The following is a 16,020-nucleotide window of genomic DNA, read 5'->3' as shown; positions in this document are numbered from 1 at the left end:
TTTCTTAAATACATTTAACAGAATGCATTATAAGTACTAAGTAACAATAATTTGACTTGTAAAATAAAATACAATTAACATGGCCCAGGTGCTCAGTAATGAGCTTGAAGTAATGACTCATGAGTTTGGAAACTTCCCTGGCTGGGTTTCTAATGTGATTATAAGTAGGTCATAAAAGTGGATGTGAGAAACTAGATTCCCAAGTCAGGATTACCATTTACGGGAATCCACGACACTTCAGAGAACGGCGATAATCAGCCTGGGAGAAATGACTACTGTTGACTCACTAATCCAAGAACTCTGCACTAATTACAGTGCCTCAGTTTCCCGATTTTATGAAGTGAAGGTGTCACTTGCCTGCCGCTCTGTTGTGTTTGGAACGTCCGGGGAGATAATAGTCTGCGTGCTTTGAAAATAAGGAATACATTACATTATAAATGCTAAATAATAATAACAATAATAACAGGGAGTCTTTAATAACAGGGGCCTTTAATAATACTCCTCAAGCATAATAGCATCACTAACCAGTAGGAACAAGACAGAGTGCGTCTGTCTTAATCATTAGTTTGTCTCATGGGAAATTGGTGGAGGATTGCCACCTCACATCTAGCCCCCACAAGCTTGCTAATCTGATGACTCCTGGCTCTCCAGCTAGCACTTATTTCGTGTCTGTTTTAGAGGGCAAGCGGTGTATCTCAGAGAGGAGGGGACAGAGGTATCCCAGCTCACCTCCTAAATCCCGAGAACGGGATTGTAAAATTCCAGTCCATAGTTGGTTGGGGAAAGAAAGAAAAGTAAGCTTTAGACCCAAGAGAGCAAAGGGCTTTGGGGAACGAAGGACCAACGTGGTCTCCAGATCCTGCCACAAGGTGGCGACAATCCAGCTGGAAAGACCCGCTCAGGGTGGCATTGATAGTTCGCAACCAAGGAAGGAGCTTCCACAGACACAAAGGGGTCTTGAGAACCAGGAATTCGCTTGCTTCGCCGGCAGCGCTCCAGGAGTGGACGTGGCGAAGGCGGCCTGGAGAAGGAGCGAGAAGCTCCCTTCTCATTCCTTGGGCTTCCACTTCTCTGTAGCCCTTGTTGTGGGGGAGGATTTTGTGTAAAATCACCCGAAAAAGGTTCGACCCCTCCTGCCGCCCGGAGGCCAGCCAGATGTATCCCCAAAGCATTGCCAGGATTCCGGCCCGAGAGAGGACGAACTTGAGCCCAGCAACGTTCCTCAAGCCAGGCGGCAACTGCCTGGACTGCCCCGGGCAAGGCGATCGGGCCAGCCCACCCGGCCCGGAGTTCCTTGGGGCGGGACCTTGGAGGAGGTAGCACCCGGGCTCTGGGGCGCGCAGCCGCCATAGGGCGTGCCCACAGCTCTGGCGCACACCCCGTGCCTGGGCGAGACCGGGGATGGGGGTGGAGGTGCGGGTCGGGGTACGGGCCGCGGGTAGGGGGGTTCTCCTTGTTTTCTTTTGTTTAGTTGTGAATGTGAGGAACAACCACACCCTCATTTGTTCCAGGCGGGAGGTAGCTGGCTTTGAAACTCCACTATCAGGGAAACTCCAGTGCAGTTCTTAGGACCGTCCTGGGCTGCAGAGCCTGGGCCCTGGCATGCCTGGCTGAGGTGCTCAAACCTTTGGCCTGCCTGGCAGCCATGGGCGAATCCATGTCCCTCCAGTTTGGACCACGGTCACCGCAAGGGAGCCAGGGGAGGAAGCCCAAAAGCTTACTAGCCTCTGCTGGCTACTCTCCTGCCCAACCCTCTGGGGCGTGGAGTGGGAAGGAGGGTGAAGGGCACGCAGGATCGTTACCTGCATTTTATAGATGAGAGCAACAAGCCTTGGATACTGAGCAATTTGCTCAGGGCTGCGCTTTTACCCTGGACCTGCCTGTCTCCAAAGCCCTAGGCTATGCTACCTCCTGCTGCCGCGTCAAGAGGCAAATGGGAGAAGTATAAATAGAGCTAGGAGCGAGCTTAGGCTCTGGCAGGACAACCAAGGTTATTCCGGCCTCCTCTGGCCTTTGAATGCGGACTGGAGAACAGCAGCGCAGCTGTCTCCCCACCTCCGGCAGCAAATGTGCGTGTGCTTCCTACCAGGACACTTTCTAAGCACCGAGGCACCCGGGGAACAAGGCGGGCCATATTAATGTGTGATTGCACGAGGGCTCGAGGAGCTAATTATTAAGCTATTGACTTTCACCCCTGTCATGCTGCAGCTGGGCCTCTGCTACAGAGCCCCGGGAAGCTCTGCCAGCCAGGGCACTAGAGGGAGACTCCAGGCAGCGGGAGAAGAGCAGCGCAGCCCCGGCAGGGTTCCCGCAGTAGGGTGGTTGGCTCCGACCCGACTTGTCCAGCACGCCAGCCTTTGTCGCAGTGCCGGTCAGCTGCGCCAGGACCGGGCAGAGCAGCCATTTCTGTGCAGCCCGAGCCCGGGCGCCAGGTCCTTCCTCGGGTCCCCAGCCCTGGCATGACAACTGTTCCCCCAGGCTTCCATCACCCAGCGCTGTGCTGGAAAGCGTTCCTTAAAATGAAACAGAAAGAAACTTGGTTTGCAGCGTGAGCCGGTTTCTACACTAGAAATCGTTTCCCACGTGTCACACTGTATCTCCTCACTCTTCTAGAGGTACCAGGAGACCCGGGACACAAATGCCTACCCACAACCCACTCTTCTACACACCCAGCCCCGTCCCCTGCGGAAAAACCAGCTTGCTTTCCAGTTTTTTGTTTTTGCTCTCTAGTTTGTTTTTCAGCACGTGGCTTTGACTAAATAATACTGAAGCTTGTAAGAATCTTTGGGTTTTGCCACAACATTATTTCTGACCGAGTTGTTGGGGTGATGGGAGACAACATGAACAAAACACCCTGAAAGTTACTTCAAAATCTAGAACTACAGCACAATTCCTGGAAATTCCTGCCGGACCCATGTAAAACTGGAGTGATGAAAGTGGGCCAAGTTTTGAAGATGGCTCACGCAGTTGTTAGCCGGGGTGACCTCAGGGCGGGGTGGAAACCGTGACTCAGCGTGGGAAAAGCAGTCTTACCCGTGAGTGTGAGCACCAAAGTTCTCAGTTTTAGTAACTGTGCCTAAGAGACCCGTGAACAAAAATGCCTCTGACCTGAAAGCCCCTTGCCCAAGGACAGATCCCGAGATGCTGGAGGCTTCTGTTTATGGGCCATAGCAAGCCACGCGGGCTTTGCTCCTCTAAACAGATTCTTTTGATTCAGACGCACTGGGTATGCTTGATCACACGTGGGCAGGAGGTCCGCGGGGAGGAAATAGGTCAGGATGCATGCTTGCCCCTGATTGGATGTAGGCAGGAGGTGTGCAGGCAGAAAGTACGTCAGGATTTACAGACAGGATGTGGCCTTGTGGTTTTGCCTTTTTAAGCCTCTGCAAACCCATACTGGTAGCAACCAACCAATCAGCAAAACAAAATAAAAATGCCAGGCGGGGTGGCACATGCCTATATTCCAGCACCGAGGGAAGCAGAGGCAGGCAGATCTCTGTGGGTTCGAGGCCAGCCTGGTCTACAAAGGCTATATAGAGAAACTGTCAGAAAAAAACAAAAACAACAACAAAAACCAAACTTTGGCCCGTACCCCAGAACAGACCTGGCCAGAGCCCTTTCTACTGGCCAGTGTGTAACTAAAGCTTGCTTCAAATTTGGCTCAAAATTGTGGTAGTAGACTTATTCTCAACAGGTACAAGATTAGCATGACCCGCCATGATATCACACTGTATCTAAAATTCTTGTTCTTTAAGCATTTTGGGGGTGAATACTGTACAAATCAAGAAAGCACAGGAACCCAAGGAGTAAGCTATTTATTTATCTTCAGGGCAAGTTGAATTTTTCCATATTCATTACAATGAAAAAAGTAACATTTATCCATGTATTAGTTACTTTTCTATTGCTGTGAGAAAACATCATTGTAAGAAATAGTAAATATGAATCTTTTCTACCAAATACTATAAAACTTGAGTTTATGACAAAGAGTTAATTGTTTTTTTGTTTTGTTTTGTTTTGTTTCCACCACCCTGTAAGACTTTCATGCAAATGTTTTAATTCTCTCCACCCAGGACAACCTGCTTTACACAAAGACCCATTGCTCTGTTAGGAATTTGATGGCCTGGAGCACTGACCCTTTCCCCTCCCTCCTTTATTTCATGAGCACCAATTCTCCAGACTAGCCAATTAAATAAGATTGTGAGGTCAGACCCCAGCCAATGCAGAAAATACACAGTTACTACCTGAGTTAGAATAAGTGTATTCTCTCTTCCAAGTACACATTCTTGATCAAAAATCAATTTTGCCAACTTGGGGGTTGGTGACACATGCTTTTCATTCCAGCACTCAGGAGGCAGAGGCAGGAAGATCTCTGAGTTTGAGGCCAGCCTGGTTTATAGAGTGAGTTCCAGGGCAACCAGGGCTACACAGAGGAACCCTGTCTTGAAAAACAACAGAAAAAAAAAAAGAAAGAAAGAAAAAGAAAAAAATGAGGAGGGAGAGCAAGAGAGAGAGAGAGAGAGAGAGAGAGAGCAAGAAAGTGAGAATGAGAGAGAGAGAGAGAGAGAGAGAGAGAGAGAATCATTGTCCAGACACTTCAGTTGGTGTGGTGGTCTCTTTTTTTTCAACCCCAAACATTTCTACTACCATGACCAAGACAACGTATAGAAGTAGGGGCTGGTTTGGTTTAGGGATCCAGAGGGCTGAGTCTATCACTATCACTTTGGGGAAGTGTTAATCCCATGGGGCAAAAATAAGGCCACTACCACACTTTCAAGCCAGATTTGAAACAAGCTTTAATTAATACTGGCCAGGATGATAGGCTCTGTCCAGGTCCATTCCCGGGCTCCCAGAAAATGGCCATGAGCTACACTAGCCCTGCGCTTATAAAGGCAAGCCCATAAGGCTATATTCTTCCCACTTCCATCCAATGGGGGCAAGCATCTGTACCTCCCACCCACGTGCCTACCTGTGGCCTTGCACATCTGGTACCGCTGGGTCAACCACACTTGTTTAGGAAAGGGGAAGCACGTGGCTTGTCTTGCATGAACAGCGGCCTCCAGCATCTCAGGAAGTATCTGTCCGTGGCTCTTCTGGGCATAGCGATTCAAACTAAAACATAACTTCAGCTCTCCCTGAAGCCCCGCAGCAGGCAGACAGGCAGCCATGGCAGGTTCCAGCTCCCAATCACGTGTTTTTGTTTTTGTTTTTTTTAAGATTTAGTTTTATTTGCAATTATGTGCATATGTCATTTGTGTCTGTGTGTGGATGTGTGCATGAGTGACGGTGCTGGAGGAGGTCAGAGGCTTCAGATCCCCAGAGCTTGCTGTGAGGCACCTAAGGTGGGCGCCGGGAGCAGGGCTCAGGTCTGCTGCAACACATTGCTAAGTGCAGAGTGACTCCCAGACCCTAATGTGTATGTCCTTTTTACTTAAAAAAGGACAGTTAGCTCCTTTGCTTACTAAAACTGTACATACTTATTGTAGAACAAATGAATAAAATGACCCAAATGCCCACTGATGGGAGAAAGTGTCTCGGCTCTTGTGGTTTGGCCAGCATCCAGCTTGAAGATTCTTGCATTCAAATATGCCAGGATCCTCTTGGGAGCAATCTGGGCATTGTCCCTGCTTAGTCCAGAGATCAGGTGGCTGAATTCAGGGCACAATGGGGATGCTTTCCCTTTGAGTTTTGGAAATATGAGTTAGAGAAAAAAAGAGCACAGGCTGCTGACAAGGCCGAAGGTGTGGAACGGGAGGGCCACGTGTGCTAAGATCCACCTATGTTTCTAGAGCTAGTCTGGGTAGGACCACCAACAGCGCTTCCACCTGTCTTCCTCGGGACCCACACAGAGCCTCGGGTTTGACTTGGTGTCCACAGTGTTTGATGTTTATGGAATGGGTAGAATCTGGCCACTGTGTTGCCCCTTTCCTGCTATGATTTGCAGTAGGATGACTTGCTAGACCCCAGTATAATGAAAACACTCTAACAAACATTGTATATTTCAAACAGTCTCGGTAGTGACAACACCTGTTAGGTTGGGGTGGGGCAGGAGGGGGGGCTAAGAAAACTCATGTCAGACGGATGCTTAAAAATCAAAGCTTTATTTTCTTCGGGCACAGGGAGGCGGCCATTTCCGGATCTGAGCAGCGTCCCTGAAGGGAGATTTTTAAAGGATGGGAACACAAAGCAAGATGGAACAGGGTATGCAGTTGCATTGACCAAACATATTTTGACACAAGGGGTTGAGCAAGGAAGTAAACGTGGGTGACTGGGCCTTTCCAGGTCACCTGGTTTCAGGACCCTGGACTTAGCTTCTGCAGTCAGGTCCCCTCTTGAACTTTGGCCCAGAATCTAGAGTGATAAGGGGACAGAGGAATGAGCAAGCTTTAAGTCAAGACAGGCAGCACATTTGCACCTGTGTGCCTTATAAGGTTCAGAGAAAAACAGGATAATGGCAACTTCCCTCTTTACATCCTTTACTGGTTAACAGACAAACGTGGAACATCTGAAGAAGCATTGTGCCTGTCAGTAAGGTAGAGGTTGCTCTTGAGACAGACTCAGGCAGCTGTCTTCACCTCACAGAAGTAAAAAGTTGGGCTGGAGACACTGTCTGGTGTCCCTACTCTCAGCCCAGCGCTCTTTGTTGACCCTGCATGCAAGTGAGGAAAATCCAACTAATAACTTCCCTTCAGTCTGTCTCAACTGAGTTTGCCCCGACACCTCAGAGCTAGATGAATTCACTAGAAATCACAGGAAGTGGTATAGCAGGCCAAGGAAGCTGCTCATTAAAACTACTCATGTGAAAGCCACGCTGTGTTTGCGGAACCATGAGGAGTCTACTATGAGGAGTCTACCATGTCCTGAGTCATATCGATGAAGCAGGAGCAGATCATAAACAACTTTCTAATTCGGCAGTCCCCAACATGTGGGTCATGACCCCCTTTATGTGTGTGTTGGGGGAGGGGTTGAACCATCCTTTCACAGGGGTCCCCTAGGACCCCTGGAAAACACAGATATTACAGGACAATTCCTAACAGTAGCAAAATTAGAGTTATGAAGTAGCAACATAAATAATTTTTTAAAGATTCATTTATTATTTAATATATATTCTGCCTGCACCGGGTCTTATTACAGACAGTTGTGAGCTACCATGTGGTTGCTGGGAATTGAACTCAGGACCTTTGGAAGAACAGCCAGTGCTCTTAATCTCTGAGCCATCTCTTCAGCCCAACAAAAATAATTTTATGGTGGGGGGTTATCACAACATGAGGAACTGCATTGAAGGGTCACAGCATTTGGAAGGTTGAGAACCACTGCTCTAACTAGATTTCTGCTGTGTTCTGTGTTGTTCCAGGAGACTGGGGAAATACAACAGGAAAACAAAACAAAACCCTTCTGAGACAAAAAGGGTGAACATAATGCTTACATTTGGTCATCAGAATCCTGAATTACCTAGGAGATGAACATCCGGGCACAGCTGTAAAAGAGTATTTTAATTAGGTTAGCCTTTGGACATGCCTGGGAAGGCTTGTATTGATTAGTTGATTGAGGCAGAAAGGCTCGCCTAAGACAACACCGTCTCCTGTCCCTCACTGTGCCAAAGAGAGGACACTAGGCTATCGAGCACTGGCATGGCCGAGGTCTTAGACTGCAGAGTGACCAGCTGCCTCAAGGCTGTGTTGCCATGGCTTCCGAGTCATGTTGGACTGTCTGCTAGCCTGAATAAACCTTTCTTTCCTTAAGGCTGTTTGCTTGTTTGTTTTGGTAGGGGTATTTTGTCATAGACACTAAGACAGTGACTATGAAGGAAACACACAATACAAAGAAGCCTAAATCCAGATGCTGAGCTCACTGTTGTGTGTACAGGGAGGATGATACTGGATTGAATGCCCACAGAAGCCGGAGTGGAGAGACCGTAAAATAATGCCATTTCTGTGGAAATCATGCGAGGACATGTCAACACTTAAAAACAGAATTACCACATAGTCCAGCAATCCTATACATGCCCAGTAGATCTGAAATTAAAACAAGGTACTGAAGAAATATTTGTGTGCCCATGTTCATGAAAGTATTACAACAAAAACTGGATGAAAACAAGCATTTGTGATTATGAACATCTAAATGGAATGTTATATTTGTATAAATGGACTATTATTCAGATTTTAAAAGGAAGAAAATTCTGACATAATACTGTTCACAGAGATGAACTTTGCGGAAATTATGCTAAGTGAAATAAGCCAGAAAGGGAATGACCAATAACGTTAAATTCTCTCTGGTGAAACATCTGGGTAAGCGAGCTCACAGAAATAGAAAATGGAATGGTGTTTGCCACAGACTCTGGGGAGAAAGGCCTGGGGCATCTCACCGGATAAGAATGAGACTCCAGTTTTACAAGATGCGGAGAGTTCTGGATATCGGTCAAGCACCAGTGTGGGCGTAGTTAGCACAGTCACGTTCATGTGACTTTAACGGAATGAAAGAAATTAACAAGGCAGATGTGCTGGGACTCCTAGCAGAGACCAAAAGCCTCTGGACTTCGTTCAAGCAGTGAAAACTCAGATCAGGCTGACAGATGAGATGTAGGAGGTTCTATGCCCACAGGATATTTGGCAGCCTTTGGGTTTGGAAGTATTCAGATCCAGGAAGCCTCCTTCATAGATTGTTAAGTACAATATATAGAATGGTTATGTTCCCTCTGCCTGCCCTCCTCAAGTTCCTGACCGTTCATGACATAGAACTGTGTTCCTCAGGAGTGTGAGGTTTGCACCCGGTGAAAGAGGACCACCTTCTACACGACAGAAGCGGCTCTCAGCACACACAGACACTCAGGAGCCAGAAACCTTGTGCTCCCCAGACTCCAGGGAGAGAGAAATCGCTCATTTATAAGCTAGCCAGCCCGTGTGGTGTTCTGTTGTGGCGGCCTGAGCAGACTTCATAGAAAGCCTTTCTGAATATATGACCTGAGGAAGCAGGAGGCCCTGAAGTACTGGAGGACTCGGGCTGGCTTAATTTCTACGAGGGGCCTGAAGGCTGGGTGTGAGAGCATACTCTTGTAACCTCCAGGCTCAGGGTGCTGAGGCAGAAGGATTATGTCATGTCTGAGGTCAGCTTTTCTTACGTGGTCAGTTCAAGGTGAGCCCAGGCTACACAGTGCAACACGGTCTCAAAAAATAACAATAGCACCAACGCAATGAAAGAAAATGTCTGACAACTTGAGAGCCAGAGAGAACAAAAGATAATACAAGAAATAACTACAGGGAGGGAGCTACAGGGGGGATACAAAGTGAATAAAGTATAATTAATAAATAATTAAATATATATACTAAAAATTAAATAAGAAATAACTACAAAGTAATGGAGCTCAGTTGTTCCTTCCATAAGGAAACAGAACATTAAGTATCCAAATGAACACTGTCATTTTTTACCTTTGTGTGTGCACCTGTGCACAAAGTATGCCCATGGAGGTCAGAGGACAATTCCCTGTGTGAGGCCTCACCTCCTCCTTTCTTTGACACAGGGTTCCTTGTTTCATCCTCTGCTTTCCAAGCTTCTGGGATACTCCTGGTTCTGGAATTACAGACCTTCTACAGAGTACGGTTTTATTGTGTGCTAGGGATTCAGAGTCGGGTCCTAACACTTGGGTGGCAAGTGCTTTTCCCACTGAGCAATCTTCCCGGCTCATATTTTTTTAGTAACAAGAAGTTCTTAGAAGGACTTACCGCTCAGTCCAAACATTTTAAGCTCATCCTCAGCAGTTTTGTTGACTCTCATTCTGGAAGGTTCACTTGAGTGCCATGCTTTGGACTTTCTCTTCCTTCTTTCAGATAAGCTCTCGCTCTGTACCATGGCTGCCCGGGAACGCACTGTGTAGACTAGGATGGTCTCAAGCTCACAGCCATCTTCTTGCCGCTAAGCCATCTAAGCGTTGGGATTGTAGGATGTTCCACCATGCCCTGCTTGGCTCCCTTGTCAGTCAGCAACAGCTTTAGGCATGTGCTGTGTCATCTCACCAAGCCAGATTCAGCTCCCTGAGGGTCCCTTCCCTAAGTGCCAGGTGAGAGCCGATTGTGAGAAATTTGCAGGCAATATCTGGAAGGGGAAATGAATCAGCAGCACAGAGCTCTGTCTGGCCCTGTGCAGCCATGACACAGCTTGTGGGTACCGTTGTGGGCTCTGGGGACTCCTTCTGGGATGTCCCCTGGGGATCTGAGGTAAGAAGTTGCCACCATATGGCCTCCTCCAGGATCTTTGACTCCAGGCCTGGGCTCCAGACACAGGGGAGCCCAGGGTTAAATTGGCTCTGCAGGTCATGGATACAGGGAGAGACCCCTGTGGAACCCATTGTGGCCTCGTGTCCTACTTCAGGCCATATTTCCCTCCTGATTGCTGATCCTACTGGTTTAAGGGACCTTTGAAAGTAGAAAATTTATTAATTCTAGAGGGCTTTTCTATGACGCAGCTAATTCCCAATAATCGAGACAAAGACCTGCTGGTCTATTTAAACAAGCTTTAATCACAGTAACTAGGCAGGTACAATTTAAACTACTTTTCTAAGCTGGTCCAGCTACCTCCCAGCCACACTCCCCAAGTTACTTGCCAAAAGATGTCCTTTCTGGTCTGGATCTGCTCCATCAGGCCATGTCCTCTCTCTCCATCATCTTTAATTTTTTTTCTCCCTTTTTTTCTTCTTTTTCCTCCTCATAATCCCTATTTGAAACCCCAGGCCCAGGAATTGAGTCTCTGCCTACTTTTCTTCTGCCCAGTTACAGGCTGTCCAGACTTTTAAATTAACCAATCAGATATAATGGTGAAGCAAAGTTCATACAAAGACCGGTGTACATGAGAATGCAGTTGTCTGGACTGCGATCAGATCTTGGGGCCCAGAATTTAGCATTTGTATACATAGCACCAGACCAACTTCCAACAGACATTTTATCCAATTCAGACAAACAGGAGGCAGCTTCACCAGCTTTCATTAACCCCCCAGATGTGGGTTCACATCTGTAATGCCAACACCTAGGAGGCAAAGGCAGGAAGACCAGGAGGTACAGGCTGTCTTCAGCTATGTAGCAAGATGCCTTAGACCTGTCACAAAAGCAAACACATCCTTTGTTATAGGTCATGGAGGCCTTTTTCTGATTGAATGCTGGTACAATTACATGTAAAAGGATCGGGAGGGCAGAGAATGGGTCAGCGGGTAAAAATGCTTATTTTGCAAACATGGTAACTTGAGTTTGATCTCTAAAACTCACATAAAGGTAGAAAGAATGAACCGACTCCACAAATTTGTCTTCCGGTTACACACATACATACATACACACTCATACATACTCACATATACACTCATATACACATATACATGCACGATAATAACAACAATAATTTTTTTAAAGTAAGCCACATTAACAAGCTGAGTAAAAACTGTTCAGGATAATGCACGTAGAGTTATAATAAAGAGTAAATATAGTTCTTATACAATTCATAAATGAGGTCTAGGTCCATTGCCAAAGTTACTTTGAATGGGGACCATTTGGAAGTGTTCATTTGCATACAAGGTGCAATACTTACTTGGAAGGCCTCTTGGTTTATCTGTTTATTGTCACCTGTCACCACTCCCATACGCTGGTTTACAACGTGACCCATTATCAGTGACCGCACACAGCAAGCAGAGCACAGTCAAGTTACAATTTGTGTATGGTGTTGGCCCAAAATATTGTAGAATCCAAAGGAGAGAGCCGGGATGAGCAGCCATGAAAGCACCAGCAAGCAGATGTAGTGTGACCGAAGGATGAAGAGAGCTTTACGGGCTCAGCATAGAACTCAGAGATGCTATGAAGCAGGGAAAGCAGGCACCAGGCTTTTTCCTGTCTAAGGGTGAATGTGGGGAGTGAAATTAATCAGACTTCCCTCACAGTCAAAATTAAAACTGTAAAATTTTGTTTAAAATATGGTCTCCCCAGTATTTGTCCTTTCTGTCTGTGTGTGTGTGTGGTGTAAGCACATGCATGTGTCTGTGGGTGAGTGCACACCGAGGCCAGAGGAGGAAGAAGTGCCAAGGCAGCTGCCTTGGGCTTAGAACCCCCCAGAGGAGCCCAATCTTCAGCCAAAGATGGGAGCAGGGTGACCAGGACACGTGGATCTAATTCCTCTGGCTTCTGAGCGGGGGCGTGTGCTGGCGAGTGCAGGGAAACAGCTAACACAGGACGTCAGCCAAGAAGAAAGCTACCTAAGGCGGTCAGAGGCGGCGAAGGTGGAAAGATGAAGCGTGGGGCCCTGCTCAGGGGAGGCAGCTGGGGACTGTAGCAAGTTTCTGGTGAACGGTTGGGTGCCACCATTTCCAGAGACAGAGAACAAAGGTGGAGGAGGGGGTTGGAGGAGGCAGGGGCGAGGCTGAGGCACCTTGGGACAGGCAAGCAGTCAGCAGGGAGCCCTAGGGTGTGAGGGTAATGGGTTACATCAGCATAGACGTAAATGCTGCCCTGGATATGGGGGAGGGGCTAATTTAAAAAAGGGGCAAAGCTCGAAGTCCCGAGGACAGCATATGCATGCTCAGGCCAGGCCTTCCGAAACCTGAAATTCTGAAATTCAACTACTCTTTCCTCCAGCGCAGATATTAGCTGTGTGATATTATTTGATAGTCAATCACCAACAGGTTCATTTTAAAACCATCCTCTGGAATACATATTTTACCATGTGATAAAGGTGAAAGCTAATACTCACAGTAACGAGATGGAGACATGGGTTTACTTCTTAATAAGTTTTATTTTACTTTTTAAATCCTGCATATGCTGGGGGGAGGTATGCACCCTTGCAGGTGCCTTCAGAGGCCGGAAGAGGGTTTTGGCTCCCCCGCAGTTAGAGATGCAGGCGGTTGTCAACCTCTGACTGTAGGTGCTGCTGGGAAAAGGCTTTTGCCCTGCACAAGAGCAGCAAGTGCTCTTAACAGCCCAGCCTTCTCTCCAGTCCCGCACAGGCTTCATTTTACATAGAGAATTAACTTGTTGGCTGAAATTCGGTACTTCAGGACACTTGGCAACTTTAGTGTTCTTCAGAGTTGGTCCTTAGTTTGATTTTGTGAACAGGTGTGCTGAGAAAGCCACTTTCTATAAGACCTTAGCACAAAATGGCAGGCATGTGTTTTGGGCCATTTCAAAAATTATTAGAAATTTTATCTAAATTAGAAGCCAACAATTTTTTTTAAAAAATGAAACTCAAGTAGTCAGAATAAAAGTAACTTGAGCAGTATATTTTAAAATCAAACATTCTAATACAATACAGTTTAAAGATCTAAAGATAAACTAATATGATTGTTCCTAGTTGAGAGAAATAGTAAGTCTCCATGTTCTTTAATTAAACCATTATGTTTTTGTAAGAGTCAAAACCTTTACACGTGGAATTTGAGCTGTGTGGGGTTGTAATCCCAGCACTCTGGGAGGCAGAGGCAGATGGATCTCTGAGTTTGAAGCCAGCCTGTTCAACAAAATGAGTCTAGGACAGCCAAGGCTACACAGAGAAACACTGTCTCGAAAAACCAAAACAAAAAACAAACAACAACAACAAACAAACAAAAACCAAAAACCAACAACAACAACAACAAAAAAAAAAAAACAAAAAAACACTGCAACTCATGACATACAACGCTCTTGACCCTGGACAAGGTGTTTCAGGCTGCAGGTTCTGCCGGTTAGTTTGTCTTACCGTGTAAATTGGGAGGCTGTGTGTTCTGAGCAAGGCCATGGGGAACCGGCATAGTGCAACACAAATGGGTACGGACAGAAACACCTAGGATTCAGAAGACAGTTGATTTTGAATTAATGTTTCTTCACTATGCAACTGAAGTTTTAGGAAGCTGAGTTACAACAGTAGAGGCTGAAGACCAGGCACCCAGGCTATGAACCTGTGACTGAAACGGCGGGAACCCCAGGAGGGTGGCACCGTGCAAGCAGGAAGTAAGCTGTCAACAGGAAGAGGCTGCTGGCCAGAAGCCCACCCCCTCCCACCCCCAAGAAGGGCTCAGATAAGTCCTGGGGATCTGCTGTGGATAACAGAAACCAACTTGAGTTAGCCTAAGAAAATGAGGAGATAGATTTAGGAGTATCTATTTCATGGACTGAAGAAATCAAAAAAACTGTGAGGAAGAACAAGCTGGGTGTGTTGGCTCAGTACTCCTGAGGCTGTGGCCAAGGCAAAAGGCAGAAGGGTTTGGGGTTCAAGGCCAGCCTAGGCTACCCACTGAGAGGCAAGGGTCTTAGCTTCTCTCTCAGTATAGGTGGCACTCACAGCTCATTCTGTGCACACCTTTCCTTGGTTCACAGGGCTTCAATGGAACTGGAAGATGGCTCTGAGGTTAAAGCCACCTGTGGCTTTTTTCATTAAAAGATTTCCCCAGAAGGGGGAGGAAGAAGATGGCTAGACAGAAGCAGAGAGAAGAAAGGAGGAGGAAATGGAGTAGGAAGAAAACAGAAAGAAAAGAGAAGGGGAAGATGTGTGTGTATGTGTGTGTGTGTGTGTGTGTGTGAGAGAGAGAGAGAGAGAGAGAGAGAGGAAGACAGAGACAGATAGACAGACAGACAGAGATCTGTAGCACAGATTCAGATGACCACCCATATGTTCGAGAAAGGAGAATTTCAGCATATAATTTGGTTTACTGGAGGTGCCCCCAGACTCGGAAAAAAGGAAGTTACCACGAAAGGGGACTCACCTTAACATTTCTTTTTAAAATTAAAATAAAAATACTTATTTTTAATTATAAAAATATGTGTGTGTGTTTGTATGTGTGTAGGATATAATATAGCTAAAAATAAATGAACCATGAATGTCACTCACCATTTTGTATGTGTTCACTTACGTGAATTGCCAAAACAAGCAAAACTAACTGATGACGGAGATCAGAAGAGCACATATCTGTCAGATGACTTGGTCTGGGAAGGGGTATATACATAACTGAAAGTTGTTCAAGCTGAATATTTAAGGTATCCACTGTTGTGGACAAATTATGCCAAATGAATAAAGATACCTACTGTTTCAGTACAGTTGCAAGCATTGTAATCTGCTTTTCTGATCCTGGTTAAATCAGATCAGCTTTATTTCTTCTTGATAAATCCAAGTGGTTATCAATGGAGGGTACTCAGAGGGTGATACCCAGGTCTTGTGGGTTCTAGAAAATGACTGGTATAAACCTGTTTGAGTTCAGAGTATGTGACACCTGAATGATGCCCAGGTGATAATAACATACCATTTGCTGTTCTTTATCAGAGCTGCAGGTCATGGACGAGAGTCCGGGGAGGTATGAGTACATTGAATTCCAAGGTCTGGGACCATGTTCCTGGAGGTGAGTGCTGCTTGTCATTTCTGGCCGTGTTGGCTCCAGCCTCATGAACTGTGCTAAAAGGTTGACTTTAGACCATGAAAATCTGATCAGGATGATTTAAAGATATAAATAAGAGCTGGAAGGTCGCATATGTTTATTTTAATCCCACTAGTCCTGACACTGGGAAGGTAGAGACAGGAGAATGGAAAGTTCAAGTCCAGTCTTTGAGCCATAAGAACTTGGGGCTAGCCTGAGCTACATGAACTGCAATCCCAATCTTCTCCCTACCTCCCAAAGACCACAGATTCAAATTAAACAGTCACTTGCACAAGCCCTTGCTCCTACTAACTGTGTAACAAGGAACGGAGGACTGAATTTTCCGTGGCCCATGCTCCTTCCTGCCATGTTGTTTCTATCTTTGAGACAGGGTCTCATGTAATACAACTGGCTTTAAACTCTTTATGTAGCTGAGGTGACCTTGAACATTTTTTCCTCCAGCCCTCACTTGCTGAGTGCTAGGCTTCTGTGTTCAATTTATGCAGTCCTGGAGATGGAACCAGGGCCTAGTGTAAGCTAGGCATGGACCCTACCAACAAAAACAAATCCAGGCCCTCCCACAATCCTTTTAGAGCGTTAGAGCTGTGATGGTAAGAACTGGGAGCTGGAGTATGGGGTGATTAGAAGGGCTTTGCAGTGCTTCTCTGTTTTGCATG

The 16,020-nt window shown here is 46.4% G+C and overlaps 1 protein-coding gene across 3 annotated transcripts; it reads right to left on the bottom strand.

Annotated features, from left to right (window-relative positions):
• Positions 1 to 488: 488 nt before the first annotated feature.
• Positions 489 to 3,242, bottom strand: LOC132648568 (uncharacterized). 3 transcript variants are annotated; one of them, XM_060370580.1, is made up of 2 exons: positions 3,109 to 3,242; positions 489 to 2,513 (listed from the first exon to the last, which is right to left on the bottom strand). In XM_060370580.1, the coding sequence occupies exon 2, from the start codon at positions 1,500 to 1,502 to the stop codon at positions 726 to 728; it is 777 nt and encodes a 258-aa protein (XP_060226563.1). In that variant the 5' UTR covers positions 1,503 to 2,513; positions 3,109 to 3,242; the 3' UTR covers positions 489 to 725. The 3 variants fall into 2 exon arrangements, with proteins under 3 accessions (XP_060226506.1, XP_060226563.1, XP_060226616.1); XM_060370523.1 differs by having other exon boundaries at positions 3,034 to 3,242.
• Positions 3,243 to 16,020: the final 12,778 nt, after the last annotated feature.

The sequence above is a fragment of the Meriones unguiculatus genome, chromosome 1 (genome assembly GCF_030254825.1).
Source record: "Meriones unguiculatus strain TT.TT164.6M chromosome 1, Bangor_MerUng_6.1, whole genome shotgun sequence".
Taxonomy (NCBI): domain Eukaryota; kingdom Metazoa; phylum Chordata; class Mammalia; order Rodentia; family Muridae; genus Meriones; species Meriones unguiculatus.
The sequence above is the reverse complement of the archived record's forward strand: the minus strand, read 5'-3'. Positions and strand labels throughout refer to the sequence as shown.

Excerpts from the sequence above, each read along its gene's own strand:
- LOC132648568 (XM_060370523.1), bottom strand. The coding sequence starts at position 1,502 with ATGAGGGTGTGGTTGTTCCTCACATTCACAACTAAACAAAAGAAAACA.